General features: G+C 40.7%; 2 protein-coding genes across 5 annotated transcripts in view; one reads left to right on the top strand and one right to left on the bottom strand.

The window, feature by feature from the left end:
* Nucleotides 1–438: 438 nt before the first annotated feature.
* Nucleotides 439–14685, bottom strand: LOC105275582 (zinc finger protein 275). Of its 4 annotated transcripts, none has more exons than XM_026971748.1 (7): nucleotides 14547–14685; nucleotides 9860–10204; nucleotides 9499–9690; nucleotides 9224–9384; nucleotides 8645–8926; nucleotides 8290–8530; nucleotides 439–7952 (listed from the first exon to the last, which is right to left on the bottom strand). In XM_026971748.1, exons 2-7 carry the CDS (start codon nucleotides 10202–10204, stop codon nucleotides 7692–7694), a joined length of 1482 nt encoding a protein of 493 aa, XP_026827549.1. In that variant the 5' UTR covers nucleotides 14547–14685; the 3' UTR covers nucleotides 439–7691. The 4 variants fall into 4 exon arrangements, with proteins under 4 accessions (XP_026827549.1, XP_026827551.1, XP_026827552.1 ...); XM_026971750.1 differs by having other exon boundaries at nucleotides 9535–9690; XM_026971751.1 differs by having other exon boundaries at nucleotides 9550–9690.
* Nucleotides 12829–14843, top strand: part of LOC105275581 — a 20328-nt gene continuing 18313 nt past the window's right edge. The window contains exon 1 of the mRNA XM_011332505.3: nucleotides 12829–14487. The gene's annotated coding sequence lies outside the window, so the exon portion shown is untranslated. The remainder of the gene's footprint in view (nucleotides 14488–14843) is intronic.

Below are 14843 nucleotides of genomic sequence, written 5' to 3'. Positions count from 1 at the left end.
ATGTATTAGATAAGTAAACGCGTGAAAACAGGTAGTTAAGATAAGAAAATGGATAAAAAATTCTCCACTTGAACGGAAATGTAGAATTTCTAATTATAGCCACACGAATAATTTAACTTTTTTAAAGACAAAATGATGGAATTTGATTATTAACGTTGCATAAAGATTGTTCATATTTTATTTCGATATCGAATTATTTAAAATTACTTTTACCGATTACACAGTGAATAATGAACAGCTTGGATATCTTGAAATAAAAAGAGCAGATACTGATAACGAATACTGATAATAAATGGAAAAGTACGTAGATACTGGAATTAATGGCAAGCGTACAGATTAATGAAATATATTTATCTTGTTTTATCAAAGTTTTTAAAATTGTAAATATTTGTAGCTGAAAATGATGGACAAAATGGGGTAGATATTATTTTCTGCAAATATTTTAATGAAACCTTTATTAAGACTTTTATCGTGCCAAAGACAAATAATGACTTTGGCTATACAAACAGGTAAACGTTTTCCCGCCGAGGATTCTCCATGCAGGTGCAAGCTATACAATATACAACAATATATCTCTCACTGTTGGAATATACAGATAAATATCAAAAAATATGAAGAAGTTGCACGGAAGAAGAGAAAGAAAGCACTATAATTATCTATGCTTAAAAAAGTTACAAATAATATCTCTATATGTAACGTATAAGAAAAATAGAATTTTTATCTTCTAGATAATAGCGCTTCCTCTATGTCGCAACGCTATCATTGACATTTATCCTTAGAATGTCTCACTCTAGACGATTACATTAAATTTATTGTATCAACTAATTTTTCAACTACTGAATGTTTGCAATTTCGGCAAATAATCGCTTTTGAACGAAGCGCGTCAATTGCACCTGCACTATCGAGTGACTTGCGCGGGTATCTCTACTATCTTAAATCACAATGGTGACGACAAGTTTAACTAGTTTATTCGTTAATTATTTCCTTAAGATTGATCGTTACATATAAGCAGGTACGCGCGCACGCACGTGTTAGCAGCCGTATACATAAAAACGCGTGACAAAATCATCCAGTGATCGCCGATGATCCTTCAGCGGACGTTTAATGATGCGATGACTCTACAGGTTGCATCTAATAACTCGTACAGTAATTAATGAAATATAATAGAAAATATTAACGTACATATTAACAATTATTGCTCGACGTAACGTATGACGAAAGGAGCATCTCTCTTAACTCTCGCGCAGAGAATTATCGCTGTTCGTATTGCTGGTCTTAAAACGAGAAGCGAGAAAGAATGGGGTGGAATAAGTAGGGAGAAAGAGAATTCGAGATGTTTGTAAGAATTCCGCGTGAGGTCATCGGCATTCACCATCGTGAATCACACGAAGAAATTATATTCCCACGAGCGACTCGCTTTCACACAATGATTCCCCTTACCGCCGTGAGAATAATTTATTGCGATCGATTTGTTGTGTTCGGTCGCGCAAACCCGTGTAAAGTGTACCCATGTATTTCCGGCGTGTGTCACGCCCGAACGTTTAGGCCATAAAATCGTAAAAAAATATTCAAGCGCGAGTTCGTGGGTTACGCGAAGTGAGCATCTCCTCCGATTTCCTTATCTTTTTCTTGCGGAAGAGTGGAGGCAGAGATTGGAACGCGCGTTTACTTTCGTATACTTGGCAGAAAAGAGTGCGAGATCGCTCGCGGTCATCTCGAGTCAGGATCCTGAGTGCGTGCGCTGCGTACGCTATTTTTTTATAAAGAGGAACGATCGACGGAGTGTCTACTATTATGTCGGAACATAGAGAGACAATCGTTAAACAATACGGCCAGCCCTCGTCCGACAATGCAACCTCGTGCAAGATCTTTTTATCGAGAATTGACAGATACATAATTTTCTATCTATATATGTACATACGTGTTTCTGGATGCCAATGAAAGAGAACAAAGTGTCTCTATAGAATAAATTTGTTTTCTATTGATTATACCATGATTTTTATCTTATACAGCTCCTGATTATCTTTCTGATACAAAAGAATTAGTTTTATATTTACGTATGACAAAAGCGCTTATTGTTTTTTAGTTAAATATCTTCCTATGTTATTAATTGACAATTGAGAAATAAACCGTTTACGAAATTTATCGGATAAGGGCTGAGATGAACGGTTCAACCTCTTCTCTGCATTTCTATTCAAATTAATAATAAGTTTGTGACGCCCCGTACCAATCTGCTTTGGAAAGAATCTCGTCTCTAATAAAAATCTTAATATCTATCATATCGATTATGTCGATAAATATATTTATATAAAAAATTAATTGTCAAGTTGTGAGATTTTATAATTTTTCCTAATCAATCCTCGTATTATACAGATCATTATAGTCTTACAAGCGGGTAGAGAATAAGACAAACAATTTTAACAATTTGCACAATTATAGATATAACAATTGCGTTTCATGGATACGAGGCATCGTGAGTGTAATTTGAAACCGTCAAACTACAATAATAGTCTTTCGAAATCGCTTATGACTGGAACGCGTGATTCGAGAGCACACGATAAAGAGAAAGAGAGAGAGACAGTGACATAGAAAGTGTAAGAGATTAGTCCGAGGAAAAAATCTTTAGGCACACTCACACACATACACGTACATTTATATAATTGTATACTTGTGTGTATATATTATGCATAGAGCGTAAGAGTCTTTATTCTTTGGCAAGCAGAACGCGGTTTCGTACTTTTATTCGAATTCCTGCCGGAGTGCAGCGAAGGGTGATTTGTTCAGATTTAATTCTTTGCGCCCGTGTTGTTTGCAAAAAAACACGGAAATGAAAACTTAATTAGAAATAATGCATTTGCGAAAACATACGATTCTGTCAAAATATAAAGTAGATTAATATAATTTACAAGGCAAATTAGGAATTATAAAAGTACATTTATTCTCTTCTTTCGATTATTGTCGAGAATTAGTTAAATCTTGCAAAGAATTTCCGGAATAGCGCAAAGAATTAATTTACAAAAAGTATAAATCAGCGTCAATTTCGATCGAATTTCGACAATGTCGAGCTTCTGATCGCTTTGTACTCGCTCGGTCGATCAAATTCTGCAGAAAAGATTTCAGAGTGTTAATGTCCAGATCACCCTGCCCGTAACGCCAGCTTCGTTCGATAAATGGACTCTCAAAATTGCTCATCTCTTTTTGTTCTTCGTACATTTTCGCGCGATGTCAGTTTAATTATAATGTAATCGTTACGTCATAATTTAATAGCAAATATATTATCACATTTAGATTGTATTAATTTTTAAGACAACCGGTCGGACGTTCTACGACGAGCTCCTCCTCGCCACTCTCGCGCCAAATGAGAAAGCTTATTAATGCCCAATCATTTTACAGTTATCATCTTCAACGTGGACACTTGGTTCTTTCCGAGTTATTCAAGAATATACAATGACGCAGATGAAAATAGAACCATAAAAGAATTATATAAAATATATATAAAGTTTTCCTTTTAACTATAAACGTATCATACATGTATAAATCTTTAGAAATATTTAGAATTACATATTTGAATAGTTGAACCTATCAATTTTAAAATATCCTACGTTACAATATTAAATGCTATTACGCCCATGTCGTTTGGCACAAGAATAATCCCGCAGAATTCCGCTTGGAACATTTTACTTTCAATAGATAACGCTAGTTCCAAGTATCCACATCGCCAAAGGTTAACATCTCCGTATTGGAACAATTAACCCTCTCTTCATTCTTTATCCTCCCGATGCTGTTAGTAAGATCTCACGATGACGTAAACAGCTCAGTGGCTTTGCTACACAGATTCCAGCTACGAGCATCTCTCAATTCGCGTTTAAAAGAGCGTCATCGACGATGGCGGTCGTCGTAGATACGTCCGTTTATCCGGTGGGGTGTGTTAGATTTAAATCTAAGAAACATTAATATAGAATATATTATCGTGTAGTTTATATAAGGTATACGTTAAGACACTTACTGCTACAGCAAAAATTCAACAGTTAAAAGATTGTAACAACTAGTTCGTGCTCGCAACAGACGCGGAAACGGTCGATCAAATTTCTTCGATTTCCTTTCTGATCGCATTCGCAGATTCCGAAATTCGTTATCAAAATCTCTGAACACTTAAAAAAAAAAACAAAAACTATAAAGCGAGAACAAAAACAATAACAGAAAATTGTGGTATAGAATATAGTACGATTTAAATTTTCCGAATTATTATACTTTTATGGAATCGAAAAATTATAGTTGTACTTTTTTTCTTTCTTCATAATAATCAATTAATAAATAAAAATGTAATATGTATTAGTTTCGCGATTTTCCAGTGAACGACGAGGAAATCTCTGATCGCGCATTTCGCATCCGAGGCAGCTTTCTCCTCGTCTCACATATTTCCTCTTTTCGTAGAACATCGTTCATCCCCCTACAGCCGGGGTTACTTTGGCACGCTTTTATTTTTTTTGTCCTCGTAATATTGGCACGGCGCCGCTGCTTATCAGTTATGAGCTCGTAATGTAATAGTGCGAATAAATCTCGGTCGTACCTGAGACGCTAATCGGAGACGACACGATAAACTAAATTGTCCTTATTACGCGCGTATAATCATCACCGAGGGAAAACTACGCGTTTCTCACAAATTACGGGAAAGCACTGTATGTTCAGCCGCGCGAAATTTCACATCCGTTCTTGAGATTTTCCTCTCTTTCTTTGTTTTCGCTACATTACGTATAGGTTCTTCGCAACAACTATCTTGACCGTACGATAACGAACGAAACGTTCTGATGAGATTCTTCATCGAAATCAAAAACCTAACACAACAAGGTAGTTGAAGTAAATGCTAAAACGGCGGACGGAACCAGTCGCGCTAATTGCGGACGTACAATTAACGAGTAATCAGCGTAGCTACACGCATATGCGAATGCGTATCGCGACGTATAACGATATACAATATTCTTTAATATAAATATTTCGCATATTACTAATGCGCTCGGTGTATTTTCGCAATCGACGACGACGACGTGTGAATACGCGCGGAAGAAATGAAGAGAAGTATAAGTCATCCTTTGCGGTCAGAGCACTTCACGTAAAATGATGTATATAAAAAGATTGCATCGATACGCGCCGCATGATGAAGTATCGCACTAAAGGCATTAACTTACGAATACAAAATACTACTCCGATACAATATGTATCAAAAGCAAATAGGTACGTATGTATACTGACGCGTATACAGCTACAACTCATGATTGAGTGAACTATATGCACACTTATAATACGTGCACTATACGTGTAATGTCAAACCCGATGAATTTCGGACGAACGGATTTGTATCATTATACAATCTGCAATAAATATTTTTGCCAACGATCCACGCGTAATCGTAATTATTTCTGGATACTATAGTAGCCGTCTTCTTTTACCTCAAAGATAAAATATAATTTAATATTTAATGTGTGTATACAATTGTGTAATATAATTAATTAAAATCTAAATCACATTCGCCCGTGTGGCTACGTTTACTCCAAGATTCACACTACTTGGCACGGAATGATCTTCACATCATACTCGCAAATATGTATATATGTATAGCGAAGATAGGACCGACGATGACAGCAATGTTAAACGAAGTTTTGAGACTTCAGCGAATTACCGAATGATGCAATAGCAGTAACTTCAGTTTAAAGAAACCTGATGCTCGCCAGTAAAATAAAAAGTAACGTGTTTGAATATAAAGGATCGGAATGCGCCGCAGTGAAACTGGTCGTGTACTGTAGCCTCGACTTTGCATCATCGTATACTTTGTAATTTAGTAGTATTATCATTTTCGATGAGATGACGGACGTCATTGTGGCATTTTTTGCCGTTATTCGCCACATGCACGTGTTAAAAATCTTTTCTATTGACTACAACGTATGTGTATGATACATTAAAAATTGACACATATTTCTGTTATAAGTATCGGCCTCCAGTTTTATCTTCCTTCTCTCCCTTGCATGAGCAAATGATCGAGCGGCGTGTGATCGATCACGAGGGACGGTTTTTGGATCCTACGGGAGAGAGACGTACACAAAATACTTTTGCCGATCGCGCGCGAAGAAAAGCACCCAACGAATGTTTTTTTTTAATTTTGCAAGAACTGATGATTTGTGTTTAATACCCACTTCCTTAACAAATTTGCAGTACGATATACGATAATCTTTTAATTTAATAAGTGTAGAGAATAATTTGTTTTTAGTACGGTTTAAGAGTGCATCAATTCTTGTGAATTCTCATTCTTTATTTTGCAAAAAGAAACGCGTTGGGCGTGTCTGTCTCGCGTGATACGCGTGTATATTCTACCTGTCATTATAATACTTCGTAATCATAACAGCCTCTTGTTCTTGCATCATTGATCCGCGAATAGTACTAAAACAATAACGGCAACTTAACGATAACAATATATTATAATAATATATTCGCGTTAACAAGTACTTAACAGTTACTTATAGTTTGGCGACTCTTGCAGCGAGAATGAATTATACGTATGCTAGATACACGACACGTTAAAACAAATCTTCGTAAAATAGCACCTTTCCATCCGGACCGGAATCCTCGCGACATGTCATGTCGTGACTCGATGCTTTTATTGATCTCATTAACCATTAGCCTGATTCGATGAAGACTCGTACGTTTTTCTTGTACGCTTTGTAGGACGCGAGTAATTGCGAGCTGTTGCTCGAATTTGTCAATTTACTCGAATTATATTAAGCCTCAAGAAACATAAAATTATATAATAAAAAAAAACATGATCGCAGCAGATGTCGAAAATTGAAATGATAAACTTCTGAAATTTAACTAGAAATCTAGTTTATACTCAATCAACGGATGGCTAATGAGTATCGATAAAGCGTCACGCGATATTTAACACGGGAATCCCCGAGACAACACAGAGTTGCAGTCTTAAACTTCGCTGAATTGTAATTTTCTTTTCTCTTTTTCTTTTTTTTTTTTATCACGGCGGTCAGTGCGGAAGAGCATAAAAGAGATGGACATCACGTCGCGCCGTGAATTCGTTTCTACTTTCAGTCTTTCTCCATGATCCAGTCTACGATTCTAGCACCATCTTGCAGCTTTCTCTCCCCGTTCGTCATCGTCATCGTCATCGAACGACGCGAACGGGCGGACAGCCAATACCGGGTATTCGTCGGATCGGCTGTGCGATGTAACACTTGGACGTTTACATGGCTAATACAAGATTTCGATAGAATTCAAAGATTACATTAAATTACCGACGTTCGCATGCAATCACCTATACGTTCCCTAGCGTCTACGAGGGACAATCTTGCCGATGCTAATCTGGGACAGTGCTTTGTCACTCTCTCTTCGATCGACGCGGATTATTTTGTCGATTCACGTCGCAATTACTTAAATTACATGAGCTCCTTGCCTCTTAAGTTAATTCTTTATTATATTGCAAATTCTCGAGCTTAATATCCTGATTGCGATTCTCTTTCGACTGTCTGCCAAGTTGAGCATCCGGCAGAGATTCCCTGTAAATTCTATAATATCTAGATCGCAGTATTGACAAAATGAGGACGTATGGAGGGCCCGTGGACCGCGAGTTCCTCTTCCCGCGGATCTGCTGGGACTGTTGTCTATCTCTTCGTTCTCCGGGGGCATTTTCGCTAGTTAGTCGCGTCCGGATTTGAGGACGGCGAGGACGCCGGGCTTTGCACGAGTTCGGTGCTGGCCGATGCGTCCCTCGAGGCCAACAACGAGGGTGTCATCAGCATGCCACGTGGGCTGAAGGTGTCGCAGTAGAGGTTCTCCTTTTTGTGCACTCGTCGTACGTGGCTCCGCAAATTGTCGCGACGCGCGCTTCGGTAAGCGCAATGCGGACATAAGTGTGGTTTCTCACCCGTGTGCATGCGCCGATGCTGTATCAGCTGCATAAATAATGATGATAGACAATGTAGTAAAGTCATTAGCATTATCAATTTTTGAACTTTAATGCGAACATTGAGACGCTCTACTCTCACTACGGCTGAGAGAATTTTAACCGCGAAAGCAAACTAAAAGTAATTGATCTCGAAATTCTTGTTATTAATTTATAAGGACACAATTTGCTTTATTATGTATTATAAGATTATTATTTGTGACATACTTTGTGTAATTATTCCAATTGCAGTACATTTTACTCATTGATCAAAGAAATAGTTCTAATGTCGCAATAAAAGTTTATTAGTGTCGCATTAGGAGCATAATAATCTATCTAATATATACCTTTTTCAGTTGCACTGTGCGAAAGATGCAGATATCGCAGCAGAAGTATCGGTCGTCACGATGCCTCCGCATGTGTCTGCTGAGATCGACTTCGGACGAACGGTCGGCACCGCATACGGCGCAACTCACCCGGGTCTCTGGTGCGGTACCCCTCGCGTGTGCTCGCAGGTGTCTCTGGAACGCTTTTTCGATTGTGCACGCGTACGAGCACAACGAACATCGGTATTCCTCCCTCTCGTATCTGCGTATACCGCGAAGGAAGAAAGTTGAAAGAAAGAATAAGCAACAACAAATCATCAACGATTAAAGATAAGAATAAATGATGAACGCAATTCTTCATCAGGGGTATCAGTACCTGACGCGTTGCAAGCTCAACGAGCGTTTCTTCCCTGTGGGCGTCATCCCCTGGGCCACATGCGCCGCCACGTGGGTCTCCATCTCGCATCTGCTGTTCGTCGTAAAATCACAGCTCGTGGCCGGACACCTTTTGGTCTCACCGGTTTCCGTGCCGGATAGAGTCGGATGGCAATCGGCTATATGTTTCCTCAAGGCCGGTCTTGTCGGCGCTACCACGTCGCAGGAACCGCAGGAGTAACCGCGATGAACGCTGCTTACGTTCGGACTGCTGCCTCTCGATCTTGATTAAATCAAGGATTCATCGTAAAATAATAATTAATAATAATCATAAATATATTAATTAATGACAGGTATCTATCACAATCTTAACTTTACGATTGTTATAATATTTCTTTTTATAGTTAAGCACTAATCGAGTAAGAATTTTATTAAAGTAAAATTTATTCGTTAATCTGCTCCGATATTCGTTGCATGCTGGAACCGCACTTTCTCGCATTTTTGTAATGTAAATTCGCATTCGCAACTTGAATTCGAAATATACTGCCATTTGAATTTGAATGAATAATATTTTACGTACTTTTCAGTGTATGACGAGTGTTCGCTCTCGGAATCACTATCGGAGGCGATATTGGGTACCTCGGTTGCTTCTAGTGCGGCTGTAGCTGCAGAGAGTCTGCCCAGCATCGCTGTATAGGCGCCCAGCACCCAACCGTTCAGCACCGGTGTCACCGTTCCTTCCTAGATTTATTAACAAAAATTGCAATCGGTAAATATATTTCTTTGCGAAAATTTATATACACATCATATATGTACAATGTATGATATGCTGGCAGATAAACGATCATGTTGAACCTGAATATGTTGAACGTAACATGAAGTTTGACGTACATCCCAAGAACCGACCTTGTCGAGAGCCAAGCATGACATCGGATCAGGAAGTTTCGCGATTGACAAATTGTTGCTGGCCGATCGATGTGAACTGTTGGTACTACCAGTGTCACTTTCGTCACCGGCATCATCGTTGCTTTCGTTTGGCACGTAAGTCTAAGGAGTATATATATGTAAAAAAGTCATTATTGCTGTTTGCATCAATTTTTTCCCAAAAATATATTCTTCGCATTTAGTAATTCGATAATCGAATCGCAATGTGTTTATTTATAATGACTGTAATAGTTCATTGCTTGGTGCACACTTGATAACGGAATAGGTTTACCTGATTTTCGTTTTGATCGACTTTTTCGATGTTGTCTTCGTTGTCGTCGTGCTGTTGAGCATCTTCATCCTCGGCATTCGTGTTCTTCTCGGCGTCCTCGGCATCTTCAGCATTGGTGGACGCGATCGACGATGGCTTTGTGACCAACTCTATGGGTGCGTAGGGCGGCCCCGCCGCTGTTAACGGTAAGGGCAGCATGTCAGGCCGATGAAGGGCACTCAGGGCGAAGGCGGCCCTCGGCAGAATTTGCGTCGCGCCTGGAGGCAGAATCGGGTGCCTTCGGGCGAGACGCGGGTCACCCCAAAGTTCACCCGCGACGTGAAGACTCCAGATCCCATATTCCATCTAGAATATGAGTAACAATTAACAAAAAGCCGCGAATTGGGCTCAACGTGTAGGGTAAAATCTGATTTATAATGAGCAAAAAGAATAATTGCACCTTTTTGGATAATTTTCGGACAAATTCTGTTACTAAAGTATGTTATTTATTATAAAAATAATAATAATAAATGCTTTGTGTGTGTGTGTGTGTGTGCAATAATAGTACTCTTCTTTGTGTAAAATTATTTAAAAAATGATATGTATAAATACTGTTTTATCTACTGTGGATCCCATCTGTAGTTTTGGTAAACTGAGAATTAATTTCAAGCCTGATAACAAAAACAGACAAATTGGTCACTTGTAAAATATGTTTAGGTACAATTTAACATTCCAAATTAATCTCTTGAATACCAAGTTTAAAAAATATTACTGTTATACGTGATGTATTTATAAATTTGTGTATGTTATGTATTTTTGAATTAGTCTTATGATAGTTACGTTGGAGCTTCGAGTAATTGTCAAATATAATAAACAATATCTCTTGTAATTTATAGAGATGAAAGCACTTGAAAATAATGCTCGAGTTTCATTATGTATAGATTGCAGAGTATAAAAAGAAAAGCAGTAAAGAGGTCAAGAAAAGATTAGTGGTAGCCGCGAATCAATACTCACTTTTATTTTTCGTGCAAGATGAATATTTATTATCTACATACGCGTATGATTATATATATGGAAATAGTTTCTATTAGATTGCATGTATTTAGTTAAATTGAAGCAGATTCAAATTAATGCTTTAAAAATTAATGATTTAAAAGTAACAATTAGTTGCTTTTTAAATATTGTTTGTAAAGTAATCATAAGAAGCGTATCGTGCATATTATACGAATTGTTTCAACAATATGTAAGAACAAGTTGAACAATATGCGATACAGTGTTGTATCTATTATAGTATATATAGAATAATCTAGTTTTGAAATGTCAGATCAAATATTTCAAAATGTCTTCGAAACAAAAATACAATAATCTATGGAAAACATAAAAAAATATATAGAATATGTACAGAAAAATATTGCATTATTGGAGAATCTATTTCAAAAAAAATAATTTCCATCGAATCATTACTGGATTGACTACTCTTTAAATTTCATGTTTTTTCCAACAATTCAGAGTGCAAGTTAAAAAAACACTCTGTATTTTATATTCTTCTTTTTCTGTTTCTTTCTATTATATAATATTTTATATCATCCCATATGTTTGCAACTTATTGATTGAAATATCATTATATATATATATTCATTGCATCTACTACATTATTGTCACAGAGTTGTCTCGCTTCTGTGATATATGCTGTTCGGGACGTCGCAATTGCTCAACGATCCGCACTCTCTCAAATGTGGAGCGAGAACTCGTGGACTAGGGTACAAGTTCTCCTCAGATTATTCTGCTTGCATCGTAAGTCTATCTTGTCGGACGGATAAAAATATAGATACGCTTGAATTGAAGATACTTTTAATTCAAATTTTATGACTTTTATCATATAATCCTGTGCGCGATATTAGATAACGTGAAAATCGAAGTACTAAAGTATTGTTATTGCAGTGAAACATTTGAAAAACATTTACAATTGCATTTAGCAATGGAAGGATCATAGACATAATAATTATGTCTATGGGGAGAATAACATTTACTTTATTGTTTATGTATAAATTTAGGAATCGTAACCATTTCTCAAAGTTAATTTAAAATATGTGATTTTGAGAAAAGAATTGATCTTTCATTCTTTATCCAATCTGTTGGATATTCTGTTCAAAATGTTTTAAACTACCGATTTTGTTTTCAAAGTTTGTTGATAAAGTTTTACATGTATCCAGCACCTCGAGTGAAAATTGCAAACAAATCCCGAATTGCTAAAATTATTTTAACTCGAATTACTATATGCGACAAAATGAATTCCGAAATATCTCAAATATTTAAAAGAATAAATAAAACAATTTACGCGTTTACGCGTGAATTTCAAGCTCAAACGAATCGCTATCGTTGCACGTTGAGATCGGCAGCGCGCAGCGATCAAATCTCAAATTGTGAAAGTGATAATTGCGCGAAAATCGCAAAAATATCAGGGAAGCCCCTATTGGGGGTGTCCCTATAGTGGCCTACCGCAACAATTCGAGCCGATCGTCATTACGCTGGAATCGTCCCCCGCTAGTGCCCCCTCTCGTTGCCACAAGACCGGACCGATTTCCACCTTACCGATCGACCGGAAGTGTACACGCGTCGCGGCTTAGCGCCGCCTCCCCCGCTACACTCATGACGATGACGAAGACGACGACGGCGGCGGCGGCGGTGGTGGTGACGGCGATGGTGATGACGAAAACGATGATGACGACGACGAAGACGTTAACGCGGAAAAGAACGTGACGTCTAGGCGTTCCGCGAATATCGTAGTCAAAGAGAAACGAGTAACTGGGTACGGATACGTGCCGCCGTAGAACGAACGAACTCGCGAGATTCCTGACCATTGGACCGACCCTCGTGCATGCATACTTTAGCATAACGTTCTCTATACAATATCCAGAAAGAGGGAAAGAGACACGGGGGACACGGGGGGGAGAGGGGGTGAGTGAGTGGGTGGCGGTGCGGCGAGGGGGTAGAGGACTCTCCACCCCAACCCCCTGGATAGCTTCACCCTTCCTCTCATGCTCTCTTCCTCGCACCGCAGCCAAGGGCCCCAGCAGCCATCCTACCCCTCGCGCTGACCTCTTCCTCTCTCCCCTCGTCCGCCCGCTTCCAACCGCCACCATCGCTGCCGCGAATCGATTTGTTATTGTTTTTGTGTCTGCGGTCGTCGCGGCGGATGTAGTGAGCGGGGTTATATAGGGGACGGACGGACGGACGGGCGGGTGGAGGGTGGTGAGTGGGGTGGGGTTACTGGTGCCACGGTACTGCTCTACTGCTAGTGTGGCTACTGCTGGTGGTGCTGCTGCTGTTGCTACTGCTGCCATCGATGGTGGTAGTGGTAATGGTGGTGGTAGTGGTCGCGCTCAAGCTTCGAAGGCTCGGCTTCGGTTTTCGGGCCGGCAGAGAGGCGACCAGGGTGAATAAGCTGCTGCCGCTGCCGCTGCTGCTGCTGCTGCCGCCGCCGCCGCCGCCGGGAAGAGGGAGAGGGGAGAAGTAGAGAGGGTTGAGAGCAGAGGGTCGCGAGGGGCTGCGGAAAGGGAGAAAGAGGGAAAAGGGATAGATACGCGGCTCGGATCAGTGGCGTAGCCGACTTGAGGGATTCGACCAAATGAGAAACTTTTAAGGTCCATGTGAACACACGAGTGATGTCCTTATTTCTGAGCCTCTCTCTTATTGCTCCGTGTTAGACCGCGTTATCGTTTATCGGTTCTCGAACGATAGGAATAACACACTCGTTGCGGACACAATACGTAATCTTACGGGCTCCTGGAAAATTTGACCAAATGAAAAAGGGCTGCTCGCGCGCGCCGCTGGCGCCGTTGCTGAAAAGAGCGAGAGGAAACGAGAGGGTTGAAGATGGAAGCTGGCACAAGGGGGAAACGGACGGGGGTGGCTGCGGAGGAGGGAGGAAAATCCCCGTGAGGCATAAGGGGTAAAAGAGAAGAGGAGACGATCGCGTGGGTTAAGCCGAGAGGGGATGTAACGTGAAGCCGAACATGAGAGGGAGAGAGTAGCGTGGATCGGATTGCGTCCTCGGGTTACGTTCGGAGTTACGAGAGAGGGAGAGAGAGAGAGAAATAGTATGATAGAGAACGGAGAGGGCTTAAAGGATAGGAGGGAAGAGGTGTGAGAGAGAAAGAGGGGGGAGGAGGCGCCAAAGAGAGAGAGGAAACAGGCAAGGGAAAGGGGAGGGACACGTCGGCATCGGCTTGACAGGTGACAACCGATCGCACCACTGACGTCACAGATCACTCGACCGAGCACGCGCGCACGCACGCACAGCTACGACTACGCGACGTGCATGAGGACCGGGTTGTTATCACACTCGCGTACACCACCACCGTGCACATCCACCGTGCACACACGTCACGTTCGGCACGTCACGCAGCGCGCGAAAAAAAAGGGGATAATTCTGCGACACCGCAGAGGATGAGACGCGTGCGGGGGAAAAGTACGGAGGCTAAGAGGAACACGATGAACGTGGTGGGCAAACGTAGGTGGGTGAAAAAGAGCGACGACGAAAGCGAAAACGAAGGAAGAGAGAGAGAAAGAGAGGGAGAGAGCGTGAAACGCTACGTGAAATACGAGGCAGCAAGTGGTGGATCGCCCTGAAGACGACGCCGGAGATGGTATGGGAATTTTTCGTGCGACAAAATTCGTGCGGCTATTATACTTGAATGGTATTTACCGGGTGTTAACACCGGCCGGATAGCCCCCGCGCGCGGCGCCTCTCTATCTGGTTACCATTACACTCGGATGTATGAAATGCGCCACGGGCATACAACCATCCCCCCACAATAGCCCTATTTATGATTGGGCAAAATTGCTTTCCATGCGCAGAATAAAATCTCGCGCGCGGGTCCAGGAAAAATCCGCGGGGCGCGCGACGGGACGACGCGCGGCCGTTTTTCTCGGTCGCGCGACGCTCCGCGCCAGCGGACGTTCGCCGAGAACGAGCGGCCGCGTCGGCACGCACGACGACGCG

The sequence above is a fragment of the Ooceraea biroi genome, chromosome 8 (assembly GCF_003672135.1).
Source record: "Ooceraea biroi isolate clonal line C1 chromosome 8, Obir_v5.4, whole genome shotgun sequence".
In the NCBI taxonomy this organism is placed as follows: domain Eukaryota; kingdom Metazoa; phylum Arthropoda; class Insecta; order Hymenoptera; family Formicidae; genus Ooceraea; species Ooceraea biroi.
The sequence above is the reverse complement of the archived record's forward strand: the minus strand, read 5'-3'. Positions and strand labels throughout refer to the sequence as shown.